This window comes from Dendrobates tinctorius, unplaced genomic scaffold (genome assembly GCF_039654945.1).
Source record: "Dendrobates tinctorius isolate UK_male_01 unplaced genomic scaffold, ASM3965494v1 ptg000192l, whole genome shotgun sequence".
Taxonomy (NCBI): domain Eukaryota; kingdom Metazoa; phylum Chordata; class Amphibia; order Anura; family Dendrobatidae; genus Dendrobates; species Dendrobates tinctorius.
The window spans coordinates 5,638,340-5,663,031 of NW_027361859.1; the positions used below are offsets into that span (position 1 = coordinate 5,638,340).

Below are 24,692 nucleotides of genomic sequence, written 5' to 3' on the forward strand. Positions count from 1 at the left end.
CAGCACACCTTCCCCGCCTATCAGCATCAGCACCACCACCTAATTTGCCTGGGCCCTGTCGCCCTGTCTGCCATCCCTACACTATCACTGGCTCAATGTATGAGGTGAGCATTTATACCAAAGGAGAGTGGCGAAATCAGAGCAGCTGAGAAAACTTGGGACAAAGCGAACTGTTTAACACTTGCAACAACAGAGCAAGGGGAATATGCACAGCTACTGGGAAGGCAAAGCAGATCCAACCAGTCTATCATCATAACAGCATGCAACTTGTGAAGGTAATAAATATGCACAAGCCAATTTTTAGCTATTTAATTCCATAAATGTCATTTATGCCTATATTTTTCTCATTTCACCGATGTAGACTATTTAGTGCTGATGCATCACACACAAATCAGATTACAAAAAGATTTAAACACAGGTTGTAATATAACAAAATGGGTAAAGAAAAAGGCAGCTCATCGTTGCCCATCATCTCCTATCCAGGACCTGCAGCTTCTGTGCTTCTCTCCATTGCAGGAAGCTGAAGACCGATGAGCAGATCCCTACATATGCTCCGTCCACACCCAACTCTGCTGCATACACTGCACACACACTCAGCTCTGCTACATGCACTCCATACACGTATATGCACAGCTCTGCAAACAATGAACACAGATGACTCTACTATGTATATGTCTCACACTTGTGGCTGTGTTCATAAGCTCCCTACACCCCAAGCTCTGCTACATACATTTTTGTACACACCCAGATGTTTCTGATCATGTGACCCCTGACTCCTCCCCTCCTGTGACCTCATCCCAGGTCCTGTGCGCACAGAGCAGCCATATATGTGGAGTGCGGCTCTGCAGGTGGAGGTAGGTGCTGGAGCCCCGTTATTCTCTCTCAGGATTAGCCGCTGGTCACACTCGGCCATTTTTCCTCCCCATATAATAAATGCTCTTTACCATCTCTGTGCTGTTCCGTTCTCCATGTTTCCCCCTGAATACACACGTTCTCCCCCGTTGCCGGTCGCTGGGTTCTGACCTGTGACTTATATGACTACATGGAGGCCAATATTGCTGTAATCGTTAAGAACGTTCGCTCCTTAGTATCTTCCCCACACAAGGTCTCCTCATCTCTCCCTGTTCAGATGTTCGGCACATGGAGAGGTCATTAGTGATAGGCACCGTCCATAGTAAAGGTCACCGTGACGTGGTTGGATGGATTTACACTCCATCAAAACGTTTATGTTTTTACCATTTACAGTAATATTGGAGTTCATGTATTAGTCGCAGTGTGCTGACACAACGCGTATGTATATGTTCTGATAACAACGATAAGTCTCCGAGTACCGATAATGTAGTGGATGTTACCTGCAGTCCCATCTAACATTACAGAAAGGAGAATGTAGATTATTTCTGCAGTCCTATGTAACACCACAGATAGCACAATGATAACTATGATTACAGGTAAGGCCTCTTTCACACTTCAGTTTTTTGTGTCAGTTAAAATCCGCCAAAAAGGCGGAAAAGCGGATCCGTACCTAACTGATGTGAACAGATGCCACAGGATCCGTTTTGTGACGGATCCGCAGAATGAAGAATTTTAAAGGAACCGCTGGCCGGGAAAAGAGAGAGAGGGGGAGGGAGAGAGAGAGAGAAGAATTTTTTTCGTCCGCCAGAAAGGATTTCAGGGTTAATTTTCTCCCTGACTTCCTTTCTCCGGGCATGCGCACTGGAAAATGCGGATCCAACAGCAAAAAAAAGTTGCAGGGTCCGTCCAGGCATGCCGGCGGACGCAAAAAATTTGGCGGATCCTCACAAAAACGGATCCAACGAATGGCCATCCGTCAAGATCCGCCAGTAATGCAACTCAATGGGGAAAAAAAAAAAATGGCGGATCCGTTTTTTTCAAAACCTGGCGTATTTTGACTGATGGTCAAAAACGGAAGTGTGAAAGAGGCCTAATGTAGTGGCTGTTACCTGCAGTCCTATGTAACACCACAGATAACACAAAGATAACTATGATTACTGGTAATATAGTGGATGTTACCTGCAGTCCTATGTAAGGCTAATTTCGCACTTCAGTTTTTTTACGTCAGTCACAATCTGTTGGCTCAACAGATCCGTCACAGGTTGTGAAAAACTGATGCGACTGATCCGTTTGTTTCGCCGGATCCAACTGCCCTACCTGGCAGGCTTGTATACATTTAGGGTAATAATAATTGGAGCATGCTCAGTTTAAAAACACGGAATTCGTCGTTGGATTCCGTCATGTGACAAACAGCGACGGATCTTGCGCCCATAGGCTTCCATTATAGCCAACGACGGATGGCGCCGGATCAGTCACTGTCCGGCTTTTCGTCAGAGACAGAAAACTTTACTTTGTCCGTCGTCTCCAGCCACCGAACAAACAATTTACAACAGATCTGGCGAACGATGGATGAAACGTGCGGCCATCAGTTGGAATCCATCGCTAACATAAGTCTATAAGAAAAAAACAGATCCAGCAGCACCAGTCGCTGGATCCGTTTTTTTTCAAAATTTGACGGATTGCGACTGACGGCAAAAACTGATGTTTGAAAGAGGCCTAACACCACATATAATGTAGATGTTATGTGAAGTCCTATGTAATGCCACAAATAACACAGCGATACCTCTCTGAGTACAGGTAATGCAGTAGATTTTATCTGCAGTCCTATGTAACACCACCTGTAATGCAGTAGATGTTACCTGTAGACCAATGAAACCCTACAGATAACATGGTGATACCTCTGTAAGGACAGATAGATTTCACCTGCAGCCATATGTAACACCAGAGATATCAGTTATAACTCTCCTAGTACAGATAATGTAGTGGATGTAATCTGCAGTCCTATGTAACACCACCGATAGCACAATGATAACTCTCCTAGTACAGATAATGTGGTGGATGTCACCTGCAGTCCTATGTAACACGACAGATAACTCAGTGATACCTCTCTGAGTATAAATAATGAAGTAGATGTCACCTGCAGTCCTATGTAACAGTACTGGTAACACAGTGATACCTCTTAGTGTACAGATAATGCACTGAGGGCCCTGTATGTGGGAACAGTAATGATAGGTCACGATATGGTGAGGCACTTTCTAGCTGGGGCAAAGTAGATAGGTAAGTCTAAGAGCTTAATTTCTCCCTCTTCTCCATTGTATATGGCTGTAGTTTAATTCACCGAGAAGGGAACCGCAATCCTAAAATGGTGCCATCTGGAAGAGGAAATCACCAATAGTATAGAAAACCTTCAGGCACAATAGGTCATTTGAAAATATAATCTGTGTTTTTATTGAAACAAACACAATTGGATTATTATTTATTTATATAGCACCATTGATTCCATGGTGCTGTACATGAGAAGGGGTTACATACAAATTACAGATATCACTTACAGTAAACATGCTTACAATGACAGACTGATACAGAGGGGAGAGGACCCTGCCCTTTCGGGTGGGAAAGGAGACAGTAGGTTGGTGGGTTGCAGCAGTTCCGGTGTTGGTTGAGGTGATATCACCGGTAGTGGTGAGAGAGAAGGAGGTAGTGGGGTCATTGCAGGCTGTAGGCTTTCTTGAAGAGGTGGGTTTTCAGGTTCTGTCTGAAGGATCCAAATGTGGTTGATAGTCGGACTTGTTGGGGCAAAGAATTCCAGAGAATAGGGGCTATTCGGGAGAAGTCTTGGAGGTGGTTGGGTGAGGATCGAATAAATGTGGAGGAGAGAAGGAGGTCTTGGGAGGTTCGAAGATTACGAGAGGGAAGGTATCGGGAGGTTAGTTCAGAGACATATGGGGGAGACAGGTTATAGATGGCCTTGAAGGTCAGTATTAGTAATTTGAACTGTATACGCTGAGGCCGGGAATGGGAGCCAGTGAAGAGATTTGCAGAGGGGAGAAGCGGAGGAGTAGCGAGGAGAGAGATGAATTAGTCAGGCGGCAGAGTTAAAGATGACTGGAGAAGTGCGAGGGTGTTAGCAGGGAGACCACAGAAAAGGATGTTGCAGTAGTCGAGGCAGGAGATGATGAGGGCATGCACAAGCATTTTAGTAGATTGAGGGTTGAGGAAAGGACGGATTCTGGAAATATTTTTGAGCTGGAGGCGACAGGAGGTAGAAAGAGCTTGGATGTGCGGTTTGAAGGACAGGGCAGAGTCAAAGGTTACTCCGAGGCAGCGGACTTCCGGACTGGGGAAAGAGTGATGTCATTAATTGTTATAGCTAGGTCGGGTAAGGAAGATCTGTGAGATGGAGGAAAGATGATGAGTAGTGTTGAGCATTCCGATACCGCAAGTATCGGGTATCGGCCGATACTTGCTGTATCGGAATTCCGATACCGACTTCCGATATTTTTTCAATATCGGAATTCGGCATCGGAATCGGAAGTTCAAAGTTGATTGACAGCCTGACGTCATCATGATGCGCGGTGTGTGCGCATCATGATGCGCCGTCATTTCGGGCCTTCCGGGGGTCTCTGCCGGCCTGCCGGGGGCTGTGTGGACTGCCCGGGGTCTGTACCGGCCTGCCGGGGGGCTGTGCTGGCCTGCCGGTGGTCTGTGCACCCTGTGGGGGTCTGTACCGGCCTGCCGGTGGTCTGTGCACCCTGTGGGGGTCTGTACCGGCCTGCCGGGGGGCTGTGCCGGCCTGCCGGTGGTCTGTGCACCCTGTGGGGGTCTGTACCGGCCTGCCGGGGGGCTGTGCCGGCCTGCCGGGGGGCTGTGCTGATGTCCGGGGGTCTGTGCAAGCATCGTCCGATGGGACTACAAGTCCCATCTGGCGATGCCTGCTACCATGACAGTGATTGACACATTAGCCAATGATGGGACAGTAGTAGTCCCATCATCCGGCTAATGTGTTAAATGTTAAAAAAAAAAAAAAAATACTACATACATACTACATACATACTACATGCATGCTACATACATACTACATGCTACATACATACTACATGCATACTACATGCATGCTACATACATACTACATACATACTACATGCTACATACATACTACATATATACTACATACATACTACATACATGCTACATACTGCATGCTACATACATACTACATACATACTACATACATACTACATGCATGCTACATGCATGCTACATACATACTACATACATACTACATACATACTACATGCTACATACATACTACATATATACTACATGCATGCTACATACATACTACATATATACTACATGCATGCTACATACATACTGCATGCTACATGCATACTACATACATACTACATACATACTACATGCTACATACATACCACATATATACTACATACATGCTACATGCTACATACATACTACATACATACTACATACATGCTACATACATACTACATATATACTACATGCATGCTACATACATACTACATATATACTACATGCATGCTACATACATACTGCATGCTACATGCATGCTACATACATACTACATACATACTACATGCTACATACATACCACATATATACTACATACATACAATACATTCATACAATACATACATAGACATACAGTACATATAACATAGAGTAACATACTTACCAATACTTGTCACATTGTTCCCCGAAGCCATTGTCTTTTCCGGAATAAATATTAACATAACAAACCACAAAAATACTCACCCACGATCCGAAGCAGTCCACGAGTGTGTCCCACGACGATCTTGGGTAGAGAACTGCAGCATCAGATGATGCTGCCGTTCTCTACGGGCTGCAGGAATCCAATGACGGAAGGTAGGTATCCTTCCGCACTGTATTCCTCCGCCACTTAAAAAAAAAAAAGTCCCTAGTCTCACTTTATGCCATTGCTGCATGGGAAATTCCCACACAGCAATGGCATAAAGTGAGACTAGGGACTTTTTTTTTTTTTTAAGTGGCGGAGGAATACAGTGCGGAAGGATACCTACCTTCCGTCATTGGATTCCTACAGCCCGCAGAGAACGGCAGCATCAGCTGATGCTGCAGTTCTCTACCCAAGATCGTCGTGGGACACACTCGTGGACTGCTTCGGATCGTGGGTGAGTATTTTTGTGGTTTGTTATGTTAATATTTATTCCGGAAAAGACAATGGCTTCGGGGAACAATGTGACAAGTATTGGTAAGTATGTTACTCTATGTTATATGTACTGTATGTCTATGTATGTATTGTATGAATGTATTGTATGTATGTAGTATATATGTGGTATGTATGTATGTAGTATGTATAGCATGCATGTAGCATGCAGTATGTATGTAGCATGCATGTAGTATATATGTAGTATGTATGTGGTATGTATGTAGCATGTAGTATGTATGTAGTATGTATGTAGCATGCATGTAGTATATATGTAGTATGTATGTAGCATGTAGTATGTAGCATGCATGTAGTATATATGTAGTATGTATGTAGCATGTAGTATGTATGTAGCATGCATGTAGTATATATGTAGTATGTATGTAGCATGTAGTATGTATGTAGCATGCATGTAGTATATATGTAGTATGTAGCATGTAGTATGTATGTAGCATGCATGTAGTATGTATGTGGTATGTATGTAGCATGTAGTATGTATGTAGCATGCATGTAGTATATATGTGTTATGTATGTAGCATGCATGTAGCATGCATGTAGTATGTATGTAGTATGTATGTAGTATGTATGTGGTATGTATGTAGCATGCATGTAGTATGTATGTAGTATATATGTGGTATGTATGTAGCATGTAGTATGTATGTAGCATGCAGTATGTATGTAGCATGCATGTAGTATGTATGTAGTATATATGTAGTATGTATGTTGCATGTAGTATTTATGTAGTATGAATGTAGCATGTATGTAGTATGTAGTATGAATGTAGCATGTATGTAGTATGCATGTTGTATGTATGTAGCATGTATGTAGCATGTAATTTTTTTTTTTTTTTTTTTACATTCAACACATTAGCCGGATGATGGGACTACTACTGTCCCATCATTGGCTAATGTGTCAATCACTGTCATGGTAGCAGGCATCGCCCGATGGGACTTGTAGTCCCATCGGATGATGCCTGCACAGACCCCCGAAGCCTGCACAGACCACCGGCAGGCCGGCACAGCCCCCCGGCAGGCCGGCACAGCCCCCCGGAGCCTGCACAGACCACCGGCAGGCCGGCACAGCCCCCCGGCAGGCCGGCACAGCCCCCCCGGAGCCTGCACAGCCCCCCGGCAGGCCGGCACAGCCCCCCGGCAGGCCGGCACAGCCCACCAGAGCCTGCACAGACCACCGGCAGGCCGGCACAGCCCCCCGGCAGGCCGGCACAGACCACCGGAGCCTGCACAGACCCCCTGGCAGGCCGGCACAGCCCCCCGAAAGGCCCGTACAGACCCCAGAGAGGCTGTACAAGGCAAAAACAGGGTTTTTCTTATTCCGATACCGGAAGTCCCATAGACTTGAATGGGACTTCCGGTATCGGAATCGGCGATACCGATACTTTTTTTAAAGATCGGCCGATCCATTCCGATCCGATACTTTGAAGTATCGGACGGTATCGCTCAACTCTAATGATGAGTTCTGATTTGTCCACATTGAGCTTGAGGAAGCGAGAAGAGAAGAAGGAGGATATGGCTGATAGACACTCTGGGATTCTGAACAGCAGAGCGGTGACGTCTGGGCCAGAGAGGTAGATCTGAGTGTCATCAGCATAAAGGTGGTAGTGGAATCCGTGGGACTTTATGAGTTGCCCCAGACCAAGTGTATAGATTGAGAAGAGTAGGGGTCCTAAAACAGAGCCTTGGGGGACTCCAACAGAGAGAGAGTGGGATGAGGAGGTGGTGTGGGAGTGGGAGACGCTGAATGTGCAGTTGGAAAGGTATGAGGAGATCCAGGATAGGGCATTTCACATTTTCTGAAAATAAATACAAAATTTAGTGCTTGGAAATTCGAAGACATGTTGCCAGTAGTTTATAGAATAAAAGAGCAATTTACATTTTACTCAAAAAATATACCTATAAAGAGAAAAATCAGACAAACTGAAAATTTTGCAGTGGTCTCTTAATTTTTGCCAGAGCTGTATGTCATACAAAGGTATATCAATAGGAAAAGGCCATTGATAAACAGCTTTTTCACTTTAGCATTGGAAATCCTCCATTATATGTGCTCGTGTTTTTCTTTATATTATACTGTCCCCTATTATTATTGTATGTGAATCTCTTTTGTTAATATCTTGTGATGAACAGACTATGTTTTATTTAGATAACCGTGAACAAGGCCGAAGTAGGCTGAAAAGATGGTTCTTATGTTAATGCCAAGTGTGTCTGTTTTAATAAAAACATAGATTATATTTTCAAATTACCTATAGTGCCTGAAAGTTTTCTATACTATGTCTGTAGTAATCGGATGACATATCCCAGCACAGTCCAATATTTCATATGCACCAATAGACTTGTATGGGTGTGCGTGATCTGATTATCGGATGTACTTGCAGAATGCTGTGATTGTTTTCTCATGCCGGATAGGCATGGGATAAAAAACGCAGGTCTGCTTTGCTCCATGTTATAACATTAGGCCGATTGCTATCCGATAAAACATTGGATAGCACTTTGCCGTGTTATACGTTTGTGTAAGCGAGCCCTAATGCGTGTCCTGTAAACAGATTCTCCCTCCTGAGCTGTGGATCTCTGCAGCTCCTCCGTTGTGACCATGGTCCTCTTAGCTGCTAATCTAATTAGTGCTCTCCTTGCTTGGGATGTACGGTATGTCGGTTTAGGTGGACGGCCATGTCTTGGTTGTTTTTGCAATTGTGCCATTCAACTTCCATATTTTGGATGATGGATTGAACAGTACTCTGAGATGTTCAGAACTTGGGTTGTTTTTTTTTAACACCCTAATCCTGCTTTACTTTACTCCAACTTTATCCCTGACCTGTCGGGTGCGTTCCTTGGTTTTCCTGATGCTGTTTGATACCTAAAGTTCTCAAACAAATCTCTGAGGCCTTCACAGAACAGCTGTATTTACACTGAGCATTAATGAGTATACTTACTGTGTAAGAAATTACACACAGATGGACTCATTTTACTAATTCTGTGACTTCTGGAGGCAATTAGTCACCCAGGATTTTATTTAGGCATATCCGACTACAGGGGGCTGAATACAAATGCATATATCAATTTTTAGATTTATATTTTTAAAATATTTAGAAAACCGAAAAATTCCCTTTACACTTCTCAAATACTTGCTACTTTGTGTTGGGGGTCACATAAAATCCTACTAAAATCCATTTATGGTAAGTTTGTGGGTGTAGCATGAAAAAATTTGAAAAATGTCACGGGGTACGAATTCTTTTTCAAGGCCCTGTGTGTAGCGCTGCCTTATATATTGCCAAGGGTATAAAAACACAGAGGTTCTATAGGTGGTTTCCCAAGCAGCAATCTGTCGTTAAAAAATGAGTATCACACACATGCCATCTACATGCTGCCCAAAGTTTTTTTCTCAAATCCATTCATTTGAATGGTCAAGCTTGGTTTGTAAACTGGCCCCGAGTAGAACATGCGTTACTCTTTTTTTATGTGAATAGGGCATAACTATTGCTGTGGGCCTCAGGGTAACTTTCAGCCTGCATGCCATACATATCAGCATTTTTTCTGCTGCCAGTGATTGGATATAAAGTTTCTAGTAATTGTGCTATTACACAGGGTTCTTTATGATGTTACTTATTGTCTCGTCTTCTTCCGTTTCAGGTATTTACAATATTGGATCCTCTCAGTGGAGATCTTCTAGATGAGAGAGTTTTCCTGATTGACTCATAAAGGATGGAAAGGAAAAGTGATAAGATGGCGGAGAGGATATTACACATTACCCTGGAGATCCTCTTCCAGCTTTGTAGGGAGGTGAGAGATTCTGATAACGTCACATTTAGGGATAAGTGAATCCTATCTGTAAAGTTCGGGCCTTGTGGCCGGTTCCGAACTTCAAACACAGACTTTTTCCCTGAACTCTGGTTTTCTGTTCGAGTTTGGATGTATAATAAAGTTTGTTGACAGGCTTCAGTGCAGCCAATAAACAAGCTTTTAGGCTGTAGGCATTTCCGGAGTCATCACAGCCATGCAAAGTGCTGTTAAATATTAGCAGCCATTAGCCTCCCCAACATGTTTCGCCAGATGGCGTCATCAGGGGAAAGAGGCTATAGTGCTGTGTTAGGAAATAAGAACCTTACAATTGGAAAGACAGTATGAATCTGAATTCAGAGTAGCTTAGGATTTTGATATATAGCAAAATAGAATACAGTAAGAGGATTTAAAGCTAAGATAATTAGGAATCTGAACATGATAATTGTGTTTGTGGTTATGCTAGTGGACAGTCGCTATACCTACAGTAGGTGTGCGTTGAAATGATCTGATTAAAGTATAAGTACTCATGTGACTGCATAGAATGAGGCAGGTGGATACAGGAGTAAGGGTGAGGCCTTGTGAACACTAGCTAGTTGTGTAGGCATACTAGTGGATCTAATAATAATAATAATTTTTATTTATATAGCGTCAACATATTCCGCAGCACTTTACAATTAAGCAGGGACATGTACAGACAATAAATTCAATACAAGTTAAGACAATTTAAACAGTGACATTAGGAGTGAGGTCCCTGCTCGCAAGCTTACAATCTACAAGGAAATGGAGGGGCACAGTAGGTGAAAAGTGCTTGTTAATTCAGGTCTGGCAATTATAATAAATAGGGATTTTCATATAAAGCTGCATGATCCGGTCATCAGCCCGTGTGTTTAAGTGCAATAGTCAAGTATCAAGTGCAGTTATCGTGTGCATGGAGTGTGTGGAGACAGATGAATAGTAGGGTGCAGATTCTGAATAATATTTGGAAGGAGGGAACAGGGCAAAGTTAGTTTACTGAGTAGTTGATCTGGTAGGCTTGTTTGAAGAGATGGGTTTTCAAAGAGTGCTTGAATAGGTCGGGGCTAGGTATCAGTCTGATCGTCTGGGGAAGTGCATTCCAGAGAGCTGGAGCAGCACGAGAGAAGTCTTGGAGACGGAGGTGCGAGGTTCGGATTACGGGGGATGTTAGTCTTAGGTCATTTGTAGAACGGAGGGCACGTGTAGGGCGATAGACAGAGATGAGAGAGGCGATATAAGGCGGTGCAGAACAGTGGAGAGCTTTGTGGGTGAGAGAGATGAGTTTATACTGGACCCTGTAGCGAATAGGTAGCCAGTGTAATGACTAGCACAAGATGGAGGCATCGGTGAAGCGTCTGGACAGAAATATGACCTTGGCTGCAAGATGGATTGGAGAGGAGAAAGTTTGGAAAGAGGGAGACCAATCAGAAGAGAGTTGCAGTAGTCCAGACGAGAATGAATAAGAGCGACAGTAAGAGTCTTAGCAGTTTCAAAGGTGAGAAAAGGTCGGATTCTGGAGATGTTTTTAAGATGCAGGTGACAAGAGCGAGTGAGTGATCGGATACAGGGAGTAAAGGAAAGTTCGGTGTCGAATATGACCCCAAGACAGCGGGCATGCTGCTTGGGAGTTATGGTTGAACCCTCCAGGGTTATTTCGATGTTAGGTAGAGTGAGGTTAGTAGAGGGGAGAAACACAGGAAGTTCAGTTTTGGAGAGATTTAGTTTCAGATAGAAGGAGGACATGATGTTAGAGACAGCAGATAGACAATCCTTGGTATTTTGAATTAGGGTAGGGGTGATGTCAGGGGAAGAAGTGTATAATTGGGTGTCATCAGCATAGAGATGATACTGGAACCCAAATCTGCTGATTGTTTGTCCAATAGGGGCAGTGTATAGAGAGAAGAGGAGGGGGCCTAGGACAGAGCCCTGCAGGACCCCGATAGTAAGGGGACGAGGAGAGGAAGAGGAGCCGGCAAACGATACAGTGAAGGAGCGATCAGAGAGGTAGGAGGAGAACCAGGAGAGGGCTGTGTCCTTGAGGCCTATAGAGCGGAGCATAGTGAGGAGGAGCTGGTGATCCACAGTGTCAAATGCGGCAGAGAGATCCAGGAGAATCAGCAGGGAGCAATTTTATTAGCTTTTATTAGATCATTAGAGACTTTAGTGAGGGCAGTTTCAGTAGAGTGTAAAGAGCGGAAACCAGATTGTAAGGGGTCGAGAAGAGCATTATCCGAGAGATATAGGGGATTAGACGGGAGTGGACCAAGCGTTCCAGGAGTTTAATAATGTTTAATAATGTTTATTTTTATATAGCGCTAACATATTCCGCAGCGCTTTACAGTTTGCACACATTTCATCACTGTCCCCGATGGGGCTCACAATCTGAATTCCCTATCAGTATGTCTTTGGAATGTGGGAGGAAACCGGAGTGCCCGGAGGAAACCCACGCAAACACGGGGAGAACATACAAACTCCTTGCAGATGTTGTCCTTGGTGGGATTCGAACCCAGGATCCCAGCGCTGCAAGGCTGCAGCGCTAACCACTGAGCCACCGTGCTGCCCCGTTTAGAGTTTAGAGATGAAGGAAAGGTTAGAGACAGGTCTGTAGTTAGCAGTGCAGTTCTGGTCCAGGGATGGCTTTTTAAGTAAAGGGGTTATGATGGCATGTTTAAATGAGGAGGGAAATATACCTGAAGAAAGAGAGAGGTTAAATATTTTAGTCAGGTGAGTGGTGACCACTGGTGAGAGAGACTGCAGGAGCTGTGAAGGAATGGGGTCACTGTTGCAGGTTGTAAGCCGAGCGGAAGCGAAGAGCTTGGAAACTTCTTCTTCTGAAACAGGCTCAAAGATATCTAGTGAGCTTGAGGTGCGGCAGGGAAGGGGATCCAGGCACTGAGGAGATTGGGCTGAGATATCCTGATGGATGTGGTTGATTTTTTCTAGGAAATAAGTGGCCAGATCCTCACCGCTGAGGTTGGTGATGGGGGCCTGTACTCTAGGTTTCAGGATGGAGTTAAAGTTTCAAAAAGTCATCTTGGGTTGTTGGATAGGGATGTGATGAGGGTGGTGAAGTAGGATTGTTTCCACAGATGAAGGGCAGAGTTATAGGTTTTGAGCATGAACTTATAGTGGATGAAGTCTTCTGCTAAGAGAGATTTTCTCCACTGCCGCTCTGCACACGCTGAAGAAAGCGTGTTTGCATTGTGTGCCAGGGCTGCCGTTGTCTGTGTCAGGTCTTTCTGCATGTAGAAGGTGCTGCTTGATCTAGGGCATTCTTCAGTGTATTATTGAAGTGTGACAATGCTAAGTCTGGACAGGAGAGGGAGGAGATGGGGGCTAAAGATGTGTGGAGATTGTCCATAAGTTGCTGGGTATTAATGGTACGTGTATTCCGATAAGTGTGGTAAGTGGGGGTGTCCCGGGTGAGGAGACAATTCTTGACTGAGAAGGAAAGAAGTTGTGGTCCGAGAGCGGGAGAGGGGAGTTAGTAAAGTCGTGCAGTGAGCCGGGACAGGAGAAAACCAGGTCCAGAGTATTCCCGTCCTCATGTGTAGGAGAATTAGTAAACTGTGAGAGGCCGAATGAAGAAGTTAGAGAAAGAAGATGAGAGGCAGATTGGGAGAGGGGATCATTGATGGGGACGTTAAAGTCTCCCATGATGGGGGCGTGGCCTAGCGCACGATGTGAGAGGACGTGCAGAGGAGCTCTCCTGCCACAATCTCCCTGATTATAGCTATTTGCAGCGCCGCCGAACGCTGAAATTCCCCCACGGAGTGTGCAGAAACCTGGGGAGTAGCAGGGAGTAGAGTGCGGTCGGGTGGAGAAGAGCCCCGCAGCAGGATGATGCGCAGGAGACAGAAGGAGCTGGCAGCGTCTGGAAATGCTCAGGCCCAAGATGGCGCCGAGGCTGCAGAGGAGGCGGCAAGGGCGAGCGCGGCATATCAGAGGAAGATGGAGGTGATCGCTCGGCTGGAACGCTTTGCAAGGTCAGAGGAGGCTGCTAATGAGCAGTCAGAGGCTGAAGGGGAGAGACCTGACCCAGAACATGTCCCTGTGACACAGCAGGAAGGAGGGGGCCAGCCACAGAGTGGTGGGGAGGAATGGAGATCCCCTGAGGTGGCTGCATGTACTGGCCAGCTTGAGCAGCCTGACACACTGGATGTAGCAGAGCCGACGCTCAAGGACATATTCTCTGTGGTAATGTACAACAAATCTGCCCTTGCAGCTCTGAATGGTCGTGTGGATGATTTAAAGGGGGAGATGGCTGCGATTAACGCTGCAGTGCGCATAGTTGAACTGAGAGTGGAGGTGGTGGAAGAACGTGTGGGAAGTGCGGAGGACCAGGTTAATGAACTGTTGAAAAGGGAAAAGAAGTATATGCAACGTATAGCTGAGCTGGAATTTAAAACTGATGATTTGGAGAACCGCTCCCGCAGGAGTAACTTGAGGATTGTGGGGGTGCCAGAAAAAGCAGAGGGCAATAATCCCACTGAGTACATTGAGTCATGGTTGAAGAATACTGTGGGAGGGGACAGCCTTACCAAAATGTTTTCTGTTGAAAGAGCGCATCGGGTGCCCACCAGACCCCTGCCCCCAGGATCAGCTCCAAGAGTCATTTTGGCTAAAGTTTTGAATTATAGAGACAGAGACACTCTGCTGAGGAAAGCCAGGACCCATGCGGAACTTACCATAGATGGCAATCGCATCTCCATTTACCCAGATTATTCTGCAGCAGTCCAGAAGCTCCGGATGACGTTTGGAGAAGTTAAAAGAAGACTACGAGACATAGATGTGCGCTACTCGATGATCTACCCAGCTAAACTGAGAGTCGCAGCTTTGGACCGGGTGCACTTTTTTCAGAACCCAGAGGAGGCGACACTCTGGCTTGACTCTAATATACAAAATATCAGAGCGGGACGGACCCGTTGAAGCATACTCTGAGTGATGTTGAAACAGTGACTAACTGTGATTTAGTTTGAAATTACTAAGTTAATGGTCATCTTTGAGATGAAGCAATGCCATGTTGGTTTAAGAAGGTTGTGTTCGGCGGCACAACGCTTATTGCAGTTGGATTAATGTGGACGGGAGGGTAGTTGGAATACAGAGCTTGTATCGTTAGGCTGTTAAAACGCCCTACTGGTTCTCAAATAGAGAGGGAGAGAGAATTCTTATCAGCTTAAAGGCTGTGGGAGACAACTAATTTTTTGGGAGGGGTAGGGGGAGGGGGGGGAGGGAGGGGAGTTTATTCCAGTTGGGAAGTTGAGAAAGGGGATAGAGGTGGGGAGGTGGGGGGGAGGGATGGGGGGGAGGATCGAGATTCTACCTATAACGTGTCTAATGTTTGGGATTGCAACATATTATGGGGGATAGAATTAAGATTCTAAGCTGGAACGTTAGGGGTCTCGCTAACGCTTCAAAACGGGTTGCAATTTTACAATATCTGCTGAAGCTGAGGCCCTCAGTGATTTGCCTCCAAGAGACACACCTGGTAGAGGATAAAGTCGCAATGCTACAAAAAAGATGGGTGAGGAAGGCTTATCACTCGACGTATTCGGCCTATGCAAGGGGAGTGTCGGTGTTAATCCACAATTCTACTCCATACGAAGAAGTGGAGGCTATAATAGATAGGGACGGGCAATACGTGTTTATTGTATGCAGAATTTTGAATAGATTATTATGTATTGTGTCCTTGTATATCCCTCCACCATTCTCTAGAAAAAAGATACAGGAAATTCTGGACTTATCTGGGAAATGATGGGAGTCCCGCTGCTTGTAATCGGTGATGTAAATAATATTGCAAATGATCATTGGGATAAAGGTAAACATACGGGGGGTGGGAAGGGGGGGAAGGTGACACCTTTTAGAAACTACATGAGGGAGATTGGTTGGATAGATTTGTGGAGAGTTCGGAATATGGAGAAATATACTTATTCATGTTATTCGGCGACATATGGATCTTTATCTCGTATTGATGTGGCTTTAGGAAATGAGGGAATGGATGACTTGGTACAGGAAGTGGAATATCTGCCCAGGGTCCTATCGGATCATTGTCCACTGGAGGTGTCTCTACAATTGGGAGGGCAAGGGAGGTTGACAGGAATGGGATGGAAAATTCACCCCTTTTGGTTACGGTTGCTGGATATGGGAAAGGTGGGAGAAGAATTGGGAGAATTTTTTAGGATAAATGAAGGCAGTGCTGAGGGCCATATAGTCTGGGATACTATGAAGGCCTTTTTGAGAGGGATTTTATTCAGAGAAGTATCTCGATATAAGACTAAGTCTCAAAATCAAGACAAAGCAGTGATGGAGGAACTAAGGGCAGCGGAGGAGGCATTGGGTGCGCAGTGTAATACAGATACGCAGACCCGCATGAAAGTGGCCCAATTGGAAGTTAATAAACTTCATATCCGTAAGGCGGAGAGACGGCGGGCGTTTCAGAATGAGGCATTCTACGCGGAGGGTGAAAAAGTGGGACACCTGCTCTCAGTGGTGGCGTCGGCACAACGGGAATCTTCCCATGTATATGCAATTAAAAATAAGGAAGGTACCGTGGTTTCACAGGGGGATCAAATTTTGGAAGTATTTAAACAGTTTTACAGTGAGTTATACTCACAGACACATAAAGGTCAAGAGGAGATGGACAGTTATTTGGGGACGATTGAGCTTCCTAGATTGGGGGATGAAGATAGAGAGTGCATGGATAGGCTGCTTACGGCAGAGGAGTTGAGGGTGGCATTGGCGGACATGGCGGGTAATAAGGCCCCGGGGGCAGATGGTATTCCAACGGAGGTCTATAAAATACTAAATGAAGAAGTAATAACTAAATTGGTGAAGGTATTTGATGAGTCGTTGGAGAGGGGACAGCTGCCTACTTCTATGAGAGAGGCCATTGTTGTGGTCATTCCTAAAGCCGATAGAGACCCTTTGGATCCGGAGTCCTACAGACCGATTTCACTTCTTACGACAGATATTAAGATATTGGCAAAGGCCTTGGCCAACAGGTTGACCCGTGTGGTGGCTAAAATAATTCACCCAGATCAATCGGGTTTTATGCCCAATAAATCTACAGCAATCAATCTAAGACGATTATATTTAAATATGCAAATTCCGGCCGATAATGCTGGAAAAAGAGTGGTAGTGTCTTTGGATGCCCATAAGGCTTTTGACTGTGTAGAATAGAAGTACTTGTGGTCGGTCCTGTTGGGCTTTGGGTTCGGGCCTAGGTTTATGTCTTGGGTGGGGTTGCTGTATTCCTCTCCGACGGCAAAAATCAGAGTAAACAATAAATTATCTGATAGTTTCTCACTACATAGGGGTACGAGACAGGGATGTCCATTATCTCCGTTGCTGTTTGCCCTCGCCGTGGAACCCCTAGCTATTAAAATAAGGGATAAACAGGAGATAAAGGGATTTGTTTATGGAAGGAAGGAGGAGAAGGTGTCTCTGTACGCTGATGATATTCTGCTATACCTGGGGGACTCGGGGGAGAACTTGGATAATGCGATGGCATTAATTGAGGAATTCGGAGAATTTTCTGGACTCAAAATTAACTGGGATAAATCGTGCATCATGCCCATTGATACAGTAGATGGAGATATTGGGGAGGTTGGAATATCACCGAAATTGAGAGTAGTTTCGAGATTTAAATATCTGGGGATACAGAACGCCCTCCCTTTGAGTAGTTTTGAAGAACTTAATTTAAGCCCTCTGCTACAAAAAGTTCGTTCCAAGATTTCGTCGTGGAATAAATTACATCTTTCGGTGATTGGAAGGGTAAATCTTTTAAAAATGATTGTGATGCCGCAGCTGCTGTATGTACTGCATAATTCTCCAATTTGGATCCCACAGAGTAGGTTCTGTAAAATTAAATCGCTGTTCGGCGACCTAATATGGGGGGGGGAAAGCCCACGGCTTAAACAAGAAACGTTGCAGAGGCCGAAAGAGGAAGGGGGGGGTGGCGCTTCCTAATCCCTGGGTATATTTTTTAGCAGCACAATGTCAACATATGGGAGGATGGGGGGAGGAGACAGGACAGGAACAATCGCCCAGTAGTTTGAGAAAGCTGTTTGGGAAATGGCCTTTGGGAGAGAGCCTGGAAGGGGGGCAGTTTTTAAAATTTGGCTCTAGGTTTCCTACGGTTCTCCTTATTCATAAGGTATGGGAGAAAGTTAAACAGATTAGGGGTGTCACGGGCCTTACTAAATACTCTCCAGTGTGGGATAACATAAATTTACAAGAATTCCAGTGAATGGAGGGATTTGGGCTTTGGAGAGAGGCAGGAATCAGACGGATGGGTCAGCTTGTGGGTCAGGGGAGACTTAAATCATTCATGGAGCTACAATCAGAGTTCCAGCTTCCACACTCAAATATGTATCATTATAAAAGAATTCAGCATGCGTATCGATCGCAATGTCGGAGGAGGCCTGTTGAGGTCCAGATTGATGTCACGCTGACCTCCATTTTGGGGAACAGCGAGACGAAGGGGGCAATCTCAGAAGTGTATAGAGATTTATTATTTACATTTCTAGTCAGTCATCCCATCAAGGCTAGAGTGAAATGGGAGGCTGAATTGGGAGAAATAAGTGATGATAGATGGGAATCTATTTTAGAATATGTGCCTAAGATTTCTATGAGCGAACCTGGGAGGATGTCTCAGCTGTACGTAATTCATAGAGCTTACAGAACTCCTGATAGATTGTTCAAGATGGGTTTGAGGTCTGATTCCGATTGTCCACGGTGTTCGCAGGAACGGGCAGATATGATGCACATGTTGTGGTGTTGCCCTAGATTGTCTACATACTGGACAGTTGTACTGAATCGGATCGAATGGATATATAAATGTGTAATCCCCAGAGACCCTTTGATCTGTATTTTAGGCTTTGTGGAAGAATTGGCAGCGGCGGCTATGGTCAAACTGGCGATTGCTAGACTGTTGTTCATAGCAAGGAAATTGATTGCCCGGTTTTGGATCAGAGAGGAGCCTCCGACTAGACGGGACTTTCTTGCGCAGGCGGAGCATATAATTTCATTGGTAAAAAGTATTTACACTAAGAGAAATAAACTTGAGGTGTTTCACAAGATATGGCAGCCATGGGTAGAATGGAGTTAGAGGGGTGGGAGGGACGTATTGGGATATGGAAGATATTCACATTACATAACTATATATGGATGTTGGAAAGAGTACTGGACGAGGAACGGGGAAGGCACCGAAGGGATCTCGGAGGGGGGATAGGGGGGGAAAAGGGAGGGAGGAGTTTTGTTTTTGTTTATAAAAACATGTTTATATGTGAACAATTGCTTGATATCATGTATATGATGTAATTGTTATCATAAATAAAAATTTATCTGATTAAAAAAAAAAAGTCTCCCATGATGATGGTGGGGATGTCACAGGATAGAAAGTGAGTAAGCCAGGTGGCGAAGTGGTCTAGAAACTGGCGGGAGGAGCCTGGGGGGCGATAGACAACCGCCACTCGTAAGGAGAAGGGCTTAAAGAGTCTGACGGCGTGGACTTCAAAGGAAGGAAATGTAAGTGAGGAAACCGGGGGATGACCTGGAAAGCACATTGTGATGAAAGGAGCAAACCAACACCTCCACCCTGTCTGTTCTCAGGTCTGGGGGTATGTGAAAATTTCATCCCACCAAACGAGAGAGCGGTAGCAGCGGTGGTGTCTGAATGCTGGATCCAGGTTTCTGTAATAGCCAGAAGGTTAAGGGAATTAGAGAGAAAAAAATCGTGAATGTAAGTCAGTTTGTTACACATAGACCGTGCATTCCAGAGAGCACATTGGAAAGTGATAGGAGAAGGCATGTACTGAATGTTAATAAGATTAGCAGGGTTTCTATATGCAGCTGGAGGAAAGTAATGTATGCTGGTGGAGGGAGGCCCAGGGTTGGGGGAGATGTCGCCTGCAACTAGTAAAAGGAGAAAAAACAGCAGGTGGTGGGATGAATTGTATGAATGTTTTGAGTGCTGCATGGAGGTATTGGATGGTTTGGAGTGGGTAGGAAATGTCAGTAGAGCCTCAGAGTTATACATGGGAGACGGGAGAAGGGAGGGGTGGCTCTCTATCCCATCCTCTATATATCTAAAGTGCCTCCAGTATCCTTCGCATTAATGAAACGCTGAGACTGTTCGTGATTAGGGAAAGGGGCCCTGAGCAGTCTCTGGGGCCTTATCCTTCCCTGCTTCCAAAGGTACCACTGAAGGTGAGGAGGTTTGGGCCACCAGCCTTACTGTTCTGTTATTCCCTAAGCTGTCCCTGGGACAGGAATGCTAGTGTATCAACACGTAATACAGACAGGGATAACAAAAAGCAACAAACATACAAACGCTCACCAATGGTAGAGAGATATATAGGAAAGGATAGGAATGTACCAACCAAATGGGAATACTACAATGAGAAAAGCATATACCCAAAAACAGCACGCCGCAACAATATCTATTAATAACAACAATCTCCTATTCAGAAAGACGTCTAAAAGGAGCTAGGAAGCAGAACTTTCACTGACAAAGAAGAGAAGGTTTGGTCAGGTTTTATAGGGAAAGGTAATGACCAGATCAGAAGCAGCTACTCAATTACAAGCCATAGTCTTCAATGACAGCATTTCCAAATGACTGGCCTTTGAAATGCTGCCTTTTCAGTTGTTGGAGATGGACAGTTTTAAAAAACTGGTGATGGCTGTCCTGCATTACTTTGTTCCCAGCCTCCATTACTTTTCCATTACTTTTCCAGGTGTGTCATCCCTGCACTGCACACACATGTTGCGGACCAAATCACAACTGCACAATGCCATCAGTGTCAAAGTCCAAATAACCACCAATATATGGACCAGTAAGCATGACCAGGGATATTACATCTCCCTAACTGCTCACTAGATAAATGTAGAGGTGGCTGGGACAAAGGCTGAAGGCGTTCTGGAGCACATCCTACCACTACCGAGGATTGCTGGGCATTTCTCTATGTTGCGCGTTACTCTGCTTCGTTCACTGCCTCCTCATCAGGTTACAGTAAGAACTGCACCACCATGTTCAGCGAAGCCAGGGGGAAACGAAAGCAGAAACAGAAGCTATGGATGGGGTCAAACAGCAGACAGATGAGTGGTTGGTGCCGGTGAAACTCAAGCCCAGCCTGGTGGTGTGCGATTATGAGCGAAATCTTGTAGCAGATCTGGGCTTAGCTGGTTTGACGCCCATTGCGTGCCTGCTGTGCATGCTGAATTTGGTGGTGCAGAGCTGCCTAAAAAACGACCCACATATTTCAGAGCTGCTACTGAAAGTTTGGACAGTGTGTGTGTGCGCTTTCGGCACTCTCTTCCTGCTGCTACTCAGTGGTCTGCGCTGCAGCGTCTCATCTGCCTTCCCACTCACCTCCTCATGTGCGATGTACCCACAAGGTGGAACTCTACTTTGCATATGCTGGAGAGAGTTTGCAAGCAGCAGCAGTCAATAAGGAAGTTTCAGCTGCTGAGTCACTCTGTGGAACAACACAACCTCACCACCAATGAGTTGACCTCCATGTGGAACATGTGTGCTGTGTTGCGCTGCTTTGAATACTCCACCAATATGACACCATCATCATCGTTACTATACCACTTCTATGCCTGCTGGAAAAAAAAACTATTTAAGTGATAATGGATGAGGTGGTGGCACAGGAGGAAGTGGAGCATGGCCAATTCACACTGTTATCAGACCTCTAGTCCCCACATAGCTCGGTGTATTACTGTACCAATGGTGGCTAGGTACACAACCGTCCAGCCAGGGGACAGTTTTTGAGGATTAGGAGGAACTGTGTTCACAACAGGGTGGCGCTGAAAGCAGTGCACGGGCATCACTGGAGTGTGGCTAGGAGGATACAGAGCACCCAGAAGATACACTTCACGCTGTGGACAGTTTGTGCAGCCTGGCACACATGAACGAATGCATGCTGCTGTGCCTGCGCAACTACTGCTGATTTGCACATATTGTTGCCAGTGCTGATTACTGGGTGGCCACCCTGCTGGATCTCCGCTACAAGGACAACATACCATCATACCATTATTACTTCCGCCAATGTAGCAGGATTGCAAAATGATTGAATACAAGCGCATGCTGGTAGAGAAATTGCTGACTGCTTTCCCACCTGACAGCGGGTGCTCAATGGAAGAACAAGGCTGAGGCGGAGAAGGAAGTCGCCAATGCAGCTGGGGCACCGCCACCACCTCAGAGGGCAGGGCTAGCATGGCTGAAATGTGGAAAAACTTTCTCGGCATGCCACATCTGGCACTACCATCTCTGGCACTACCATCTGATATGGTCCCAGGAGGCAGCATTACATCAACATGGTGTAAGAGTACATGTCCACAAGTCTCCACGTACTAACTGATGGGTCCTACCCCATTTAGCTTCCAGGTCTCCTATTTGGACACATGGCCAGAGCCTTTATGCCTTGGAGGTACTGGCCTACCGTGCAGCAAGTGGATTGTTGGAACATGTGTTTAGCACATTGACCTGTCCACAGACAACGTGGGCATGCTCACATTCATTAAAGTGAACCAGGCGAGGTTCCCACAGGTCTTGTCCATACCTTTGACTGACTAGACAACTATATCAGCTGCACCCAGCCAGTGTTCAACTCTGGCATTTGTTTTAATTTGGGTGACTACCCAAATATAAAAACAGTGTTGGCAACCTTACACATCCTAATCTAGCACCCAGACCGCAATGTCTACCACCTCCAGCTGAAAACAGTATTGGATTACTCTTCCCTTGCCTCTTCCACCTGTAAGGTAACAAGCAGGAACGTGGGATGCAGTGACGGGACGCAGGCAGAGCAAGGGTTAACAGGTTTATTTACAGGGGAATACTCCATGCAGGGAAGTAAAGGGTTAAACAGCAGGAATGGAGAAAGATGTAGGGAGACAAACGTTTATACAGAGAAGACAAACAGTACAGTAAATCAAAGGATATTCTTAAGGTGAAGAACAACGGTTCAAAATAACGGCGGTGCATAAGCACAGATGTCAGGAAGTCCTTAAACTGCAGCTCCTGCTGCAAACTCAATGGTGCCGGCAACGGCCGACGTGGTGTCCTTATTAATGGGGTCCAGCAAGCAAACAATACCCCTTATTCTGGTAACAGTGGTCGGTCTCTGGTACCTTCCACTTCCCCTAGTCCATATACTGCAGATGCCTACAAGGGTATTGGCCACGGTACTGTCTAAGCCCGACATGACTCCTGTGCAAGTGTCCTCACAGTCTCAGTCAAGCGAGCCCACAGTGGCTGACGGTAGCACAGGTCACGGTCTTGTACGAACCTAATGTGGCTCGGCAGGTATTTACTGACCCAGTCAGGGTGCAAGTGTCTCTCTTAAGAGGCACGTGTGTAGTACTCACGGACACAGTACGTTCTGCATCTTGCTTTCTGGTAGTCACCGACACACCCTGCATGATACTCTCCCCCCTCTGGTCCCCCCTGCTGGTGATGGAGAATGGTGGACGCTGGCCTGCACAATGCTGGTGCTCCCTCGATGGGGCACCTCTCTCTGTGGCTTCTGCACGGCCGGCTCTGCTCTCTCCTGTGCGCATGGCTTTGCTCTGTTCTGAACCCAGCTTTTCTCCTGGCAGCGGTCCTGCTCTAGACGGTTGGACTCTGCCGCAATGCCAGTACTCGGTGAGAGAAGGGGCAGCCCAGCGCGCCGCTCACTGCTCTGCGCTTGCTCCAAAGTCCCATCCTTCGCATGCTTGTCCTTTTTATATCCTGGCAGCTGCCCGTGTTTTCTACCTATCTCTCCCCGACTCTCTGGGTCTGCAGGAAGGTCCCTTCCACTCAGGCTTCCTTCAGCATGCAGGGAAGGTCCGCCTCCTCAAAGCTGTCCCCCGGGACCAGAGGACGCAGCCTTCCTAGTTCCGGAACTGGCATGCAAGTACCCGCGGTCCGGTCTATCTCCTTACATTCTCCCTCTCTTTTAGCTCGCCATTTCACAGGCGAGGACTTTTTGTACTCTATTATGCTCTTCTGCGGTCCGACAGATGCCCACAATTTCTGCATCCGCTCCTGCCTCTCCCACATCAAATTCTGCCAGTAAAGCTCATTAGGGTCACTCCAAACTTCAGGTTGAGTGGCAGGGAACGGGGGGTTCATCCAGGTCCCATGGACCAGCAATCTCCAAGGCCTGTTCTTCTTCTGGGTCAATGTATGACACGTCGAGAGATTCTCCCTCTTTATAGTCCATAGCTGCAGGAGGAAACATCTCAGGCATACCTTGCATCTCCTCTACGTGGTTAGGATCCCTTGGGCTGGTGGGTGGAAAACTTTTCACTTCAGAGAATGGGACAAGTGGTTCTTCCTTCTCACCATCGGAAACCTCGGGAATGAGCGTCGCAAGAACACGTGGCACTTTCTCCCCTCCTTCTGGAACTTGTGGTAGGCAAGGTAGCAAAACACTTTGGTGGTCTTCTCGGGTGGACGTCCCTTCTGTTCCTTCAGGCTGAGTCTCACAGACGGAACCTTCAGAAGCAAGTTGGAGTTCCACCAGGCTCGCCTCCACGCCCCTGACCAACGCAGACACATCACTGTAGACATTCGACCCCTTCTCCATCTCTTCTCTGCGCCCAATGTCATGGCTCTGTCTGGCTCTGGGGTCGGTTGCTCTCGTCTCGCCTTACCATTTCTCCCAGGGACGGCGTTCTCTCCAACTTGCAGGACCCTCGGAGGGATGAGTGGATCTTCTCCGTCGTCTGTTTCGGGTAGGGCAACTTCTGCACAGGTGTCCCATTCTTCCACACGTCCAACACCCATTTCTGCGCTTGTCTGGTGGGAGCTTCGGTCT

General features: G+C 46.0%; 1 protein-coding gene across 2 annotated transcripts in view; it reads left to right on the plus strand.

The window, feature by feature from the left end:
* The first annotated feature begins 790 nt into the window (after window positions 1-790).
* LOC141055791 (uncharacterized) overlaps window positions 791-24,692 on the plus strand; it is a 109,192-nt gene continuing 85,290 nt past the window's right edge. For both annotated transcript variants that reach the window (XM_073552500.1, XM_073552499.1), the window contains exons 1-2: window positions 791-854; window positions 9,718-9,867. In XM_073552500.1, the coding sequence (XP_073408601.1) occupies window positions 9,790-9,867 (78 nt within the window). In that variant the 5' untranslated portion in view covers window positions 791-854; window positions 9,718-9,789. The remainder of the gene's footprint in view (window positions 855-9,717; window positions 9,868-24,692) is intronic.